The sequence below is a fragment of the Onychostoma macrolepis genome, chromosome 02 (assembly GCF_012432095.1).
Source record: "Onychostoma macrolepis isolate SWU-2019 chromosome 02, ASM1243209v1, whole genome shotgun sequence".
NCBI lineage: Eukaryota > Metazoa > Chordata > Actinopteri > Cypriniformes > Cyprinidae > Onychostoma > Onychostoma macrolepis.
In genome coordinates, this window is record NC_081156.1 from 19,328,026 (window position 1) to 19,343,052 (window position 15,027).

At 38.1% G+C, this 15,027-nt stretch overlaps 1 protein-coding gene across 14 annotated transcripts in view; it reads left to right on the forward strand.

The window, feature by feature from the left end:
* The window catches only part of si:ch211-207d6.2 (sickle tail protein homolog), a 61,331-nt gene extending 47,629 nt beyond the window's left edge, over positions 1–13,702 (forward strand). For 3 of the 14 annotated variants that reach the window (XM_058750436.1, XM_058750469.1, XM_058750474.1), the window contains 15 exons: positions 355–456; positions 576–616; positions 764–930; positions 1,604–1,779; positions 3,591–3,727; positions 3,985–4,132; positions 4,214–4,631; positions 5,299–5,512; positions 6,045–6,292; positions 6,607–6,750; positions 7,686–7,802; positions 8,924–9,001; positions 9,121–10,848; positions 11,315–11,440; positions 12,018–13,702. In XM_058750436.1, the coding sequence (XP_058606419.1) occupies positions 355–456; positions 576–616; positions 764–930; positions 1,604–1,779; positions 3,591–3,727; positions 3,985–4,132; positions 4,214–4,631; positions 5,299–5,512; positions 6,045–6,292; positions 6,607–6,750; positions 7,686–7,802; positions 8,924–9,001; positions 9,121–10,848; positions 11,315–11,440; positions 12,018–12,539 (4,366 nt within the window). In that variant the 3' untranslated portion in view covers positions 12,540–13,702. Of the gene's footprint in view, positions 1–354; positions 457–575; positions 617–763; positions 931–1,603; positions 1,780–3,590; positions 3,728–3,984; positions 4,133–4,213; positions 4,632–5,298; positions 5,513–6,044; positions 6,293–6,606; positions 6,751–7,685; positions 7,803–8,923; positions 9,002–9,120; positions 10,849–10,952; positions 11,458–12,017 lie in introns of those variants that run through there. The other 11 variants (XR_009266868.1, XM_058750475.1, XM_058750446.1 and 8 more) reach the window with 11 other exon arrangements.
* Positions 13,703–15,027: the final 1,325 nt, after the last annotated feature.

Below are 15,027 nucleotides of genomic sequence, written 5' to 3' on the forward strand. Positions count from 1 at the left end.
GGTGATAATACTTCCTTTTCCCTTTCTTCTGATGTTGTTATTTGTTCAAATAGTGCATGAGTAATCAAGGGCTGATGGGGAAAATAACAGAATAGTCATGTTGTGTAATTGAGAAAAGGGCAAGAGTTCCTCTGGGCAAAGCCCAAAATTTATATATATATATATATACTGCCATGCCTTGAATATGAAAGTTCATCACAGTTTTGCCCTCAGGAACAGAGAAAGGCAATATAATTTGCTGGTTCCCCCTTTAGCATTGTTTAATTCTTCTTAGATTCGCAGTTGAACAGTATGTGCATTCATTTATGAAATTATCTCTTTATTGAAGCGTGTCATGCAACCTTTGTTTTGCAGTGAAAGAATAAAGGCAATGGAGCAGCAAATAGCCAGTCTTACTGGACTCGTTCAACACGCTCTTATGAAAGGGCCAAACACAAGTGCCAAAGAGACTTCCAGGTGGATGTTCACAGAAACATTTAATGTGATTCATAAATAGTTTGAATCTAAATTGTATTAGTATAATGTGAAGATAAAAACAGTAAGATGAAGACTTACCGTTTTGTCTTTCTCTGTAGTGAGAAACTGGTAAAGATGGGGTCTCCGGCACAGAATGGTGGTCAGTAAACGTTCAGTTATTGATTATAATGATGCATCCTTTGTCATTAATTTTTTGTATGAATCATGGATCTGAATTGAATCTTAATTTAACCATATTTGTGTTGGTACCAGAGCAATAACGTCATAAATTGGTGTTTTTGTGCAGGCGTCTGTACTGTAACGTCAACTAAAGACCCAGTTGTGCAGACAGACTGTATTTCAACACAGGTTCAGCCTCCTGTCAGAGACCCTGCTATTTGCTCAATCCTCTCCACCTTCAGAAGGAACGTCTCTGACCTTAGACTGCAGCTCCATCAGCTCAAACAGATGCAGGTACGTGTAAAAGTACAGTGTGAAAACGACGTTCTGTCCAGTGCATCTGCTCTTTTTAAATGCTTGTCCTAAAATATTAGAATGTCTTATAATAATATAGATATTAGGGCTGTCAGTCAAATAAAGAAAAAAAATTGTTTTGCAATAGTTATGCAATAATTCAGTAGTGAAGCAACTATCTTCACATATTTCACTTCTAAATAATACACTACTGTTCAAAAGTTTGGGGTCAGTAAGATATTTTAAAAATTCAGTTTCAAGTAAATACTGTTCTTTTAAATTTTCTATTCAACAAAGAATCCTGAAAAGTTTTCAGCAATGATAATAAAAATGTTTCTTGAGCACCAAATCAGCATATTAGAATGATTTTTGAAGGATCATGTGACACTGAAGACTGGCGTGAGACTTGAAATTCAGCTTTGCCATCATAAGAATTAAAATAGGAAACTGTTATTTTATATTTTGATTATACTTCACAGTATTACTCTTTACAGTTCTTTTTATCAAATCTTTCAAAGTTTTTCAAACAACTTACCCAAACATTTGAATGGTATAAACACACAAACACATAATATATAATGATAGTAATGTGATGTAGTGTTACTCAATGAGTTATAGTACACAGTTGGTCAGAAAACAAGTGTGCTGATAGAGCTTTGCCTTGCATATACAGCTCCAAAACCAGGATGCCATGAGGCAGATGCTGCGACAGGCAGAGCAGGAGATCTCAGAGAGGTTTTCAGACACTGTGCTGCAGCTTGAGGACCCTGTTCATAGACAACGAGTCCAGGTGGAAGAAGAAAGACACAGATATCTGGGTATGGAGGAGACGGTTCTCGTGCAGCTCGGGTAAGACTGTAAGGCAGCATAATTTGTATGTGACTACTGATCCTGTTAAGACCTTGACATTAATTACCCATGAAGAATTCATTATGGACTGGTCATCTGTAGAATGTGAGAGACAGCTGTAGACGAACAGAACAAATGCTGCGATCTAGAGGGGAAAATCAGCGCACTGATTAGCTGCTGCTGCAAACGAGCCAGATTTGATGCTGATTAACTGCTCACGTCTAATCAAAGCTGAATTCTCCCTGATCCCCCGTACTAATTAATTATAATACCATGTCTCCAGTCAATGCTGAATGCACACTTTAATAAACAAAGATCAGGGTAGGTTTTTTAATAGATGTGAACAGAGGGGATTTTTACATTGTTAGTGCTATATTGAGTATTTTTCTAAAACCCTTCTGCTGGTGTAAACCTTGATTTAAGTAAAACTAGTCATGCCTTCATTGGGTGGAGATGTGTGCGATTGCATGAAACAATGCAGTGAATAATCCACTGTCCCAACCTGTCTTAGTAGAATAAGTCTTGTGAAAGTTTCTTCATGTTTCCTGTCACGATGAATGTGTGCTATCCTGAACGGGAAATATAAATCAGATTTCTTCAGAAATTAATCTGTGTTTAGTCACAATGTGCATGAAACCAGTATTGTTATTCATTTGGAAACTAAAACTAAAAAGCTATAAAATATAGCAAGAAAATCACTTAAGCTATTAAAAATGTATATGTTAACTCAAAAAAAGAAACATAATATTAGATAAAAACATAAACCTAAAAAACTTGAATGGAAATTAAGGATGTTGCCTGACTGAAATTTAAATATATGACTAAAACTGAAATAAAAATAAATGAAAGCTAAATAGAAATATTTAAATAATTGTAATACTGACAGACGCACAACAAAATTACTAACAGTTATTAAAATGAAAGCTAAATCAAAATATGAATAAATACTATATTAGTAAATAAATAATACTAAAATTACACTGCATTAAATATACAAAGCATTTTATTCCAGTGACCAACAGATATCTATTCATAGAGATAATAACAAGCAAGAAATGTTGTTACTGCCTTATGTTAGATTGTGCTATGGTGAGAAAGATAACAAAAAGCAGGACTTGACATTGTGCATGGGAAAACCCTTAAGACACCCCTCAGGTAAATTACACAAAACACAAACCATTTCCCACAGGGATGATGTTAAACTATGATCTCAGAGCATGTGTACTGGCTTGCAGATCCCTGCATAGCTGGCCCTGCTAAAGGCTTTTATATGCTGGTACAACTCATGATGACCAGCTTCAACAATTCACACTTCGTAACCATTTCAAGACGAATGAAGTCAGAAAATCTGAGAAAGACGTAGGTTATGATGATCCTCTGAAAGTATTTGGCTGAGGGTGGACTTTTGTGGCCAAATTTGCTTACACAGCCAAACTTCTCTGTACAGTATGTGAACTGTCAGTCAACAAACAAGACTAAATCACGTTAAACAGGTTTCAGCCTTTAGCCGTCAAGACTCACAGTCAAGACTTGCTTATTGCATAGTATTAAGTGTCGCTAAATGCTGGATTAAATACGATTTAAATATATATAAACAGTGGCGTCCAAATGTCTGAGACTACATTGGAAATATGGGAGTTTTTTTCCACTTACGTGTAAACCAGGAAATTAACAGAAATGTAATATTTTTTTTTTTTTACATTGTAGAGTACATGCAGCTTGAGCAAGAAAAGCAAAGAAAAATACTTGTTATATAGCATTAAAGTGACAGCTGTGCTAATAAATGACACATCCTTGTAACAATGTCACAGAGAGCTGGAAAACTATGTGGAGATGCTCAAGAAAGAATCCACCTGTGCCATTAGCAATCGACCAGTCACTCTGAAGGATGTGGAGGAAGGGGCTGTCAACTTACGGAGAGTAGGAGAAGCTTTGGCAACACTCAAAGGTGATTGCATTTGTATTTATCCTATAATCATTTCTTAATTAAACACTACCGTTCAAAAGTTAAGGGTTAGTATTTTTTTTAAAGATCCTTTTATTCAGCAAGGATGCCTTAAACTGATTAAAAGTGACAAAAAATATTTTAAATAAATTCTGATAATTCTTAATAATCAAAAAATCCTAAAAGAAAAAAGGTTTCTTTCAAAAATGTAAAAAAAAAACAATCTTTATCTTGTATAATAATGAATTGCATCTTTTCAGGAGAGTTCCCAGCCCTGCAGATGAAAATGCGTGGCGTGTTGAGGGTGGAGGTGGACGCGGTGCGCTTCCTTAAGGAAGAGCCTCACAAAATGGACAGCATGCTAAAGAGAGTCAAAGCTCTGACTGACACTCTCAGTGGACTGAGAAGGTAAAACTCCTGTACCATTTGAAATATTAAATTCCTTTAGAGCTTTGGCAGGTTCATTGTTAGGGTTTCTGTTTGTTGTAGATACGCCACTGAAAGCCACAACCATACTTCTGACCCATTATCAGCTGATTCGGTTTCCTTTGTGGAAGAGTACAGATCTCCAAAACCTGTTTGTGAGTCCCCCACCCCACAACCAAGATCACCTGCCAAAGTCAGCTGCTCGGAGCCTGTGCCATCTTCTCCAGTCACTGTGCACCGCGTTCAGACGGCTCCCATCAGCACACACCACCCCAGTCCCCCGCTCACACCCACCCATAGCAGGGACTCCCCCACTGTGGCGAAGGTCAGTCCCAGGAGCAGAGAAAACAGCCCTGCCCTGCAAAAGAGAGCAGCTCCGCAGGGCCAGGAAGCTGTGCCAGCAACCGCTGCCATCAGCACGACTGGATCCTCCGCACCAGAGGAGATCTCTGTCAACACAAGCAGGCCCATGCCTGATGAGGTGTGGTTCAACTGTGACTTCACTTTTGATTGATTAAGATTCATGGATTGGCATCAACACAAGAATGTCTTATTTCTGTAACTCTGTGTTTATCTGCACACTCATAAAAAAATAAATGTTCTTTATTGTAATGAAGAACCTTTAACATCCATGAACCTTTCCATTGCACAAAAGGTTCTTTATTGTGGAAAAAGGTTTGAAAAATGGTTCTTTTAAGAACTGTTCACTGAAAGGTTCTTTGGGAAATCAAAAATGGTTCTTCTATGGAATCACTGCAAAAATCAAGAATCTTTATAGGAACTTCCTCTACTATTATAATACTATTACCTTATATTAATAGTATTATATTATATATATATATATATATATTATCTGACAAAAATAGGTAAATTCTCTCTCAAATATACTTAAATTAGAGAATTGAACTTTTCTTGTCAGCAAAATTTAGCTCTCACACAAAACAATGTAGCTTTCTGTTGGTTAGCATCAAGTGACTATACTAAAAAGAAGCAAAATCTGCATGAAGAACGAAACCTTTTTGCCCTCACACGAAACTCCCCGATTGTGCCGATTCCTATTGAAAAGACCCGCAAAATTTTGCAGAACAATGGTAAATGTGACCCAGTAATTGTTTCCAACAAACTAATTTCTGTCGGGTTCTCCACAGGTTTCAAAACGGGCAGTAGAGGAGGACAAGGTTCACTCTACTGGACTAGAAACGAAAAAGGAAATGGAAAGAATCCTTCAGCAGACCCAGGCCAGCCTTATGAAGGCCATACCTGACCTGGAAGTGAGCAAACAGGTGGACAGCGCCCCCTCCCAACCACCCAGCATCTTGCCTGATGAAGTGGACTCTCCACTTCCTGTGTCTCCTCTCCCTGGTATGCCTGTCCACTCATATGAACCTGCATATAAACAATTCATTCAGATTGTAGGATATTTATATATATAACACTAAACTGGAATCTGGCTGAATGACATGTGTCCATGATAAAAAGCACATCTTAGAGATGTGTTCTTTGTATTCAAGTTGGTTTCATATGTTTTTGTTTGTTTGTTTAAAAAAAAAAAAATCATGCTCAAGAAAAGTTTAAATGTAATGGATTTTGAAATGAAATTTGAAACTTGAGCAAAATATGTCTTTTGTGCGGTTTGTGTAGTTAGTTTTTTTCTTTTTTTTTCTGTAAAAATAATAGCTCTGTGGTTTACTCTGTGGGGTCACATCTTTGTCAGCTTTTTCACCCCTGATGTCTCACAGAAGTTTATTTTATTATTATAATTTTTTTTTTATATTACAGCACGCCTTGTTTTATTAATAATCCCGGATTAGCTGGTTCAGATGTTTTTGATTACAGTTGGATCTAACCTCTGGAGGATTTAATATCGAGGCACTCTTTATCTAACTTCAAACAGAAGCCGCACCACAGGATGGACCCAAAGCAGATAAACCAGTCCAGACCAGTTTGGAGAGGCCACAGAAGTCGACCATAGAGAAGCCCCACAGGGCCGGTGTTGACAGAGTGCAGCCCAACCCTGAAACGGCCAGCAAATCGCCTCCCCCTCCCCCTCCACGCAGATTCTACCCCTCTGGAAGTGGACTCACCACTGGACGTTCAGGAGAGGTGATCTACACCACCCGGAAAGAGTCCACGAGTGAACAGGTGCTGGAGTCATGCTTTCACACACCATTATTCATGTGACTTAGGCCTTGCTGAGCCGCATTCCCAGACAACATGACAATCGTCATTACTATTATTTGAAAACAACACATCTATCGTACAGTGTACCTACCACGTGTAGAAATGTAATTGTGCTATATTTTGCCTGGGTGTGCCGTGCGCTTCATATTGTGTCCTTGTTTTTGTGAATAATAATGACGGGAAGTCACGGTAGAGATTCCAGCTGCTTTTGTTGATTTGAAAGACATGATGGAGGGTGAGGGTCGGTCACACTCGGCTGGTTGTTTTGGCTTTAGGAGGGTGAAGAGGAGGCCCCGAAGCCCAAACCCTTGCGTGTGCCCCCAGAGGTCAAGCCCAAGCCCCGCACCCCTCCTCCTGTCAACACCTCCACCTTACAAGATGAAGAAGATGAAGGAGATAAGATCATGGCTGAGCTACAGGTGAGCAAACCACAATCGTCCTCACACGAGACACTCACACAAAGACATGAACGCACACTTATACTTTTACAAAAACACAGGAAGTCTGAGACATGTCAGAGGTGTTAAGGGACAAATATTGAGCCCATACAAATTTCAAACGGCCACACCAGTGTCAACATTTACACAAAAGCATCAAAAAGAGGGCACTATGGCTGCCTCAGACGTTTGACTTGTGCTGCCCTCTATTGTTGAGAATGGGTAGGATTTACTATAAATCTTTGTCATCATTAATTTGATTTTCTTTTTTATTAGGAATAAAATTAATAAATCAACAGCATAAAGTGGCCTCAGAAAGTAAACGTCACACTGAAAAATGTATGAATGCCATTGTATTAGCTAACAAAATAGTAAAGGAAACCAGTGCAATTTATTAAAAAAATAGCACAAAAAATTTAAATATTATTATAATGTTTGCAATAGAATATTCAAAAAGTAGTGTGATTTATATATGAATGAATGATTATACATTTACATGAATGAATATAACTGTACAAATATACTGTATGTATATGGGCTTATAGTGAAATGAAGTATATGTATTATGATTGATATTATTATTATTATTATTATTCAGATTAATACATTTTTTAATAAGATTACTTTATTAGATTGTAAAAATGAAAAGTGAAGTTCTGAGAAAAGAAACAGCATGGTGCCACTTGTATCTAATGCAGTGACGTTTATATATGTTATTTTTAATTTATATATATTTGCTTTTAATAAATAAACTCTAAAAATCAACAATAATATTATATTTAGGGAACATTTCCTGTACCTTGTCTGGATCAAGGTGTTCGGTGTGTTTGACATCTCATAATTGCACAACCACAGGACAGAAAGCTCACCCATAAACAGCCACAGCACCTAATGTCCGTACCCTTACCCATCCTCAGGTGTTTCAGAAGTGCACAATTAAAGATTTACAGCCCAGATACATTGTTGATCTCACAACCCGTGAGCCCTCAGACAGTGAGATGGAGCCAGGGCTTTCCCTGTCTTACCACACAAAGGTAACGGACGTGATGTGTGCTAACTCCCCATCGCAGTTTAACCACAGTGCTCACATGAGCAGTCAAGTCCCATAACCTCACGCTCTACTGACACTAATACACAACGCCCATACTGATATACTGACATACTGATGCATGTCAATGCCTGACCGTAGCCCCTCATCAAGAGAGGGCGTAATATGTTTGAATGTGTCTAACATTGGTCTGTCACTCACACTCTCCTGCTGAATGCTAATAGATACAGCTGTAGAAGATGGGGTGGGTCAGAGTGACTGGAGCGTTGGAAAGGCCATTCAGCGCTCTGACTTCTGACCTTTTCCTTTTTTAGCATTCAGAGTTCACTTTGAAAAAGGACCAGAATGTCCACCATAAAGAGATATAAAGATATAATATTATTGCTTTGTAAATATAACTAAAATATGTATGTAGATACCAAACATTACATATTTTTTAATGTTTTAAAAGAATTATAAAAAATAAGAGAATTCTACAAATAAATATTTGTAATATTAATAATATAAAAAATAATAATATTATGTAATACTGTTTAATTAAATATTTGAAAAAATTATATGTGATGTTTTGGGCTCTACAAACATATACTATTATATATATATATATATGTATATACTATTTTCATCACTATGCATGTTTTAATGTGCAAGAAATGTATGTATTTGTGTGTTTAACTTTAGATTTGTATAATATTTTTAGTACTACAAGACCAACAGTGTCAGAGTTTTCAAAACAGGAATAATATTTCTATACTCTGGGTCATCGAGTGTCTATACAAGTCACTTTCTCCATTAAAATATTTTGTTTAAAAATAAACAAAAAAAAAATTAAGCATGTGTTTTCCAGCAAGCTCTATCACCATCAGACATCTTTGCATGGAAAATGCTATGCATACAGTTTCACTGCTCCCTCACCATGAATACATTATTTTGAAGCAATGCTTGACAACAAACAACAGTCCTTAGTAAATTAAGGATGAAAGCTAAACTAAACTCTAGATGGCGCCATTGATCTCTTTTGTAATGTTTCTCTCTGCATTGTACTGACTAGCTGGATATTAATTTGAGAATGTAAATAAAGGTCTCTGTGCTAACAAACTGTCCTAGCAGACCACCTCTCACCTATCTGAAGAAGGAGCACTATCTGAAAGTTGGGGAGATAGTGCAACACCTGGTTCACCTGGGGTAAATATCATTTGTTTCCATTAGTTTTATGTGTGATTTAAGAGCATGTATACACATTGCATTCACTTTGACTTTACTACGTTGTTTGAAGTCCAAAGAATTCTTGATTTCTTTGTCAGGTCATGTATTATATCACTGGAACATCAAAAACATCAAGGCAGAGCACCTCTAGGCCAGATGACCTAAAGGAACCCAAGGAAGCAACTTTTTCTCCTTCAAAGGTTGCACCTGAGAATGCTTCTGACCTTTCCCAGCAGCAAAAATTGTTAACATCAAATGACTTATCTGTAATTTCACTTCAGTCAAGCCAATCAGTCAAGGAGGTCCAAAGCAAGCAAAATAATATTCATAAGATGCCATCTGGCCCATGTAACTCTTTAAAGAACAGCACTGAAGCTGAAAAAAGGGCATCGCTCATTAATCCCAAAGAGCTCAAGACTGAATCAGTGCTGAAATCCCTAAAGCAGGTGGTTCCCACACCTTCTGAGAAAGTTTCACCTGTTGAGGAGAAGTTAGAGCAGCAGATACTGCATACTTCCTCTGAGCAAGTTGAACCTGTTCTGGATAAGTCCGTAAAGCATGGACATCGCACAACCACTGTTAAAGTTACACTTGTTAGCAAATGTCCACAAAGTGCTGAACTTCAAGTTCACTCACCAGTCCATCAGCCCAACACTGATGCCTCATTTTCAACACAACCAAATAACCATGACAATAAGCAGGATGTAACAAAGAGATCATCTGAAGATCAAGCCAGATACACTGAGGAGGCCAGTCTAAGTCCAGACCTTCCAGGAGAAGAAGGTCCTCCTCCACCAAATAACATTGCCTTCAGGATCACTAAAACCAAGGTACAGGCTCTATCAACTGGAGAGTACCAACAGCTGGTAAACAGTAAAGGCACCGATGTCCAAACTCTTAAAGTCGGCACAGAACCAACCCTATCTGCCCCCGAGGACTCTGGATTTGACAAGAAGCCGGTTATCATCATTTTTGACGAGCCTATGGATATCCATCAGGCCTACAAGCGGCTGTCCACCATCTTTGAGTGTGAAGAAGAGCTGGAGAGGGTGCTATCAGAGGAGAGGATAGATGAAGAGAACGAGGAGGAAGTGGAAGCCAACTCAAAGAGTCAGGTCGGTCAGATAACACCTAGACATAATCTACATCAGTGCAGAACTGAGAACAGGGTAAACAATCAGAGAAGTAGTAGCATTCCAGTGCCTCTACAACAGCAGAGTTCCTTTGAGAGTTCTGGTCTTACTGTTGAGGAAGGAGACAAGACTGAATCTCCTAAAGATGTGAAAAAGAAATTCAAATTTAAGTTCCCCAAGAAGCAGCTTGTAGCTATTGGCCAGGCTCTTCGTACGGGGACAAAAACTGGCAAAAAGACACTGCAGGTAGTTGTCTACGAGGATGAAGAGGAACCAGATGGAACCGTGACGGAGCTCAAAGAAGCTAAAAGGTTTGAGATGAAGTCCCACGCAGACTCTGATTCTACCACCCCTAGGTCTTTATCACAAAACCAGACCACCACATCACAGAGCACCAAAGACAGAACCGAGGAACTCCGTAAGACAACTTATGAAACATTAGACAGCCTTGAGCAGACCATTAAGCAGTTAGAAAGCACTATAAGCGATATTGGACCTACATTGGTTTCTGAAGTCTCCCGCAAGGAGGAATCGAAAGCAAAGAGAATGGCCAGTGATGCAGAACCGGAGGAGGGCAGTCCCACAAAAAAGCCAGCCCCTCTGAAGCCCAAACCCCACAAGTCATCTCTGCAAAAGAGATCTCGAACCTCCTCAAGCATGTCCACTTCCTCCAGTGCCTCCAGCAGTAAACAGGTCTTTCTCAACTCCTTTGCACCCTTCTGCTGGTGGCTTGGGTTTGCTTTAAAAACCTGACTTTCTAACCAATGACTTTAATCAACTTTGAATGTGTTTTGTAGGTGTCTTCGGGTGAACGCACTTGGGAACGCTCTGTTTTGAGGGCTCTGTGTGATTTCAGTGGACATGATTACGGACTTGGTGTTCTTCTCTTTTAAACCACTATGTCTACTTTCACTATTCAGACTTTCAATCCACGAACCGTTTCTCTCTGAGCGTCTTGCTCCGATCTATTTTGGGATTAATAAAGTGCATGTACTGTGGTTGGGAAATTGGTGGTACACTTGAGCATGCTGCCTGTATCTTTCTCTCCCCAATCATGTCTACAAATGAGAAATCTTTCAAAGCTATGTCCCCATTCTGTCTTGTACTTGTCAATCGCCTCAATCCATCGCTGACATTGTTTCCTTATTGATCTTTTCAGAACTCTGGTGACTCTCCAGCTTCGAGTCGGATTTCCTCACCCAAGTCTCGACAGCAGCCGGCAGGGAGTGTGGAAAAACCCGGAAAACCTCAAAAGCTCCAGGACTCCCAGAGGCAATTCCGTCAGGTAGTTTTACTGTAGGCCAGTTTTATTGAGGACACACAGGGATCCAATATGATGATCTCTCTTCCCCTACAATTCACCACAACCAACTCCTTGTGCATGTTTATCGTTTACACATAGACACTTTCAAGATATGCTTCTTTTATTATTTTTTTTTGTGCTCCCTGGGAATCGAACCTGCGACCTTGCTGTTGTTAGCACTATGCGCTACCAATTGAGCTATACAGGAAAACTGCGTAATTGTTGTTATCCAACAGTCAATCATAAGAGCAAACAATAGGAACTACTGTGTTGGTTGGGGAGTGCTGGTTTATATTTCCATTTCTTTGGATTATGAAGATGTTTAGAAGAACCTGGTGCCCAAATTCCTCCTTTTAGTCCTTCTTTTCTCTCTTTACTGCTTAATGTGTGAAATAGACTGTGAGAGAAAAGAAAGAAAATTATGCCTTTTGTTACAAGAGTAATATTTTTGTTGGTGTTGTACTGTAGAATATTTTTATGGAATATAGAGCTCTATATTTTCACGTATGTGTTATCATCCTACTTGACTTTCCATGTCTTCCGGCATCTTTGTTCGCAGGCTAACGGGAGTGCTATGAAAGCTGGTGGGAATAGTAAACATGCTTTCCTTGCTTTGCCTGCTTCTAAGATCCCAGCTTTTATACCTAGCTCTTGGAAGCATAGCTCAACCCGTGCTGCTCATTCTAAGCTTACTAACCAAACCTCTTCCTCTTCTTCTAAGTCCTCTATCCCGTGTCTCAGCCTGAGCTGGCCCAGCTGTAGACCCGTCTCGCCCTCTCAGCAGCCTGAAGGTCAAAACCTAACCCTCCCTCCGCAGACTCAAAATGGCCAGTCCTGCTCCTATTCCTACTCATCCTCATCATCCTCTAGCTCATGCTCTTCCTCCTCCTCCTCCTCTGTCTCTCCGACCTCTACTTCCTCCTCATCTTCCCCTTCCTCTCCATCCCTCCTTTCTCCCACTGCCATGTGCCAGGGAGGTCGAGCTGTACACATGCCCAGCTTCAGCAGCCGCAGGTCTCTGAAGGCCAGCAGTGGCCAAGCCGCTATCACACCAGCATCCTTTACCGGGAACATGGCATGAGCTGTCCGTTTCTCTCTTTTGCTCATTCTGTTTGCACTCATTCTGGTGGTATTTAAGGTGTAACAGAAATACTGATTTAGTTATGCCGTGTATTTGGGGTGGTGTTATTGTCTTTGTGCACTTCCACTGAATATATGCGGAAAATATTTTGGATTTTGTTTTGGTATATGTGAGGGATTAAACTTGACAGTGTTGGCTTTTTATTTTATTGAAGTGCGTTTGTTTACTTACATGAACTATATATAATATACATTGCTATTTTAGAGAAAGGAAATTAGATGAATATATGATACTTTAGAGTGTTTTGTTTTTAAAGTAGCCGTATATAGTGGGATCCAAAAGTCTGTAGTGATGAAAACAAAACCTTCATAAAATCTTTTTTTGTTTTCTTTAGGGTTTTTACTTAAAAATGTAGGATTCTGCTATTCTTCTAGGTCATTTGAAGCAAATGCGAATTTGTAACTTTGTACACATCAGATGTTCATGCGACTGTTGAAGCACAAGGTGCAGAACATTATTACCAGGTTTTACACAAACTTTAATCGTTATACTTATAATTTTATGTAAAATGTGGTGTAAGAAATATTAAAAATGCAATTTCACCAGATGTTTCAGACTTTTGGAGCCCACTCTATATCTATCAGAAATGGTTTAACAGGTTTGTGGTGATTGATTAGACAGTTTGAAAGGGATTTAGCCAAATTTAATCTGAAGTGTTTTTTTTTTTTGGTTTTTTTGTTGCCTCCAGTGCACTGCCAGTTTTAACAATATGCAGTTTCTAGTGTTTTGCCATACAACCAAAGTTTTGTTTTTCATTTAAAAACAAAGATGTATATACAGTAGTGTGAGTGGTTCTGTAGCCCTAGCTTTGTGTTACTTTATTCTTGTACTCCTTCAAATAGCGCAAGTCAAATGCCAAACAATATAGTGATTTACATGCGAAATATTATTCTCAAAAATATTGGCTATGAAAATAATGTTTTAAAATGCCAAATTTAACTCCTTTGCATGCTTTTCACATATTTAACCATGGATACTACAAAGGTAAATGCTGTAAATATTACCTCTGATTTTGTAATACTGTATAAATTGTACAAAAATAGTTTGGAAGAAAATGCTTGCCAGAGATGTTTATCAAATAAAGGGCTTCCAGTGTACTGTCATTTTATTTTTTCATGTTTTTATTTAAATGCTGTGTATGCGAATGTGTGAAATGTCTGACAAATACATATTTTAAAACAAGGATGCAGAACAGAATTCAAAGCAAATGTAAAAACATCACACCTGTCTCCAGTTTCTATCACTTCAGTATTCAACTGCAGAGGGCAGCACTGACTTGCAGGACCTTTCAGTGAAAAGAGACATGCTGTAATAATCTAAAGTTCAATAGGAAGAATCTTTTAATATTTATTAATTGTTGATTTCGAATTTGTTATAATCTTGCTTTTTTTCTCTCTTTTTTTGGCAGAGGTGGACTTTGTAGTGGATAAAATATTGACTCAGTAAAAAAAAAAACAGCACCTGACAATAGTTTTTTTTTTTTTTTAACACTTAATATGTAATAGTATTAGTAACAAAATGCCTTACTATAATATAATTTGGACGTGATGCTGCCAGAGTAGCCCATTACTGTTCCAGACCTTTAAGTAACAATTTAAGAAAGGCTATATTGAGATATCAGATAAACTGAAGTGGGGATCTTAAACAAAAGTCTTTAAAAATGGGTTTCAAAAGCCATTTTAGAACTGTGCCTATGCCCCTTAGCAGTCATTTCATTATATGAGACATGAAAGCAATTAATACCTGATTGATGTAAGAGTCATATCTATTATGTGGACAGCAAAACTCCTCTGAGACAAATGATTGGCACATCTATTAATTTGGACTTCTCCTCCGCGCTTAGATATGCATTACTTTTAATGCCAAGTTCAATTCAGTCTTAAAGAATTAATTTAGCGTACCTGTTCAGACACATGGTGCAGTTGATCATCAGCTTAAACGCCAGATTTATTGTTGCCATTCACATACTAAGCACCATGGTATTCACTCAAGGTCTTTTTTAATAAAAAATAATAATTTATATGAATTCATTTTCAGATTTTATCTGTTTTTCCAAATGTACAGAGATAAACAATCCAACGTTAATTAGAGATGAAAACACTGTCTGGACAAAGGAACGCTTTCCTTTTTTTTTCCATTCCAGGTCCTCCTCAAATTTGTAATTAGCCAGCTTTAATGAAAGATAATTAGTTCATATGCAAATTTTAGAATGACTGAATCCCTAAGCTTTGCACCATCTAATTAGCATGTAATTTGTATATTATAATACATTTACCATTAAGAAGTGAGGAGTCCAAATGCTACAATGCTATAGAGAGGAGGAGAACAAGAGTAATTAAAGCCTTTTAGCATTTAAGATTAATTATTGTGTCTCCTGATGTTTTATGGTACAAGAGCATCAACATCATAAATCTTTGAGGACATTAAC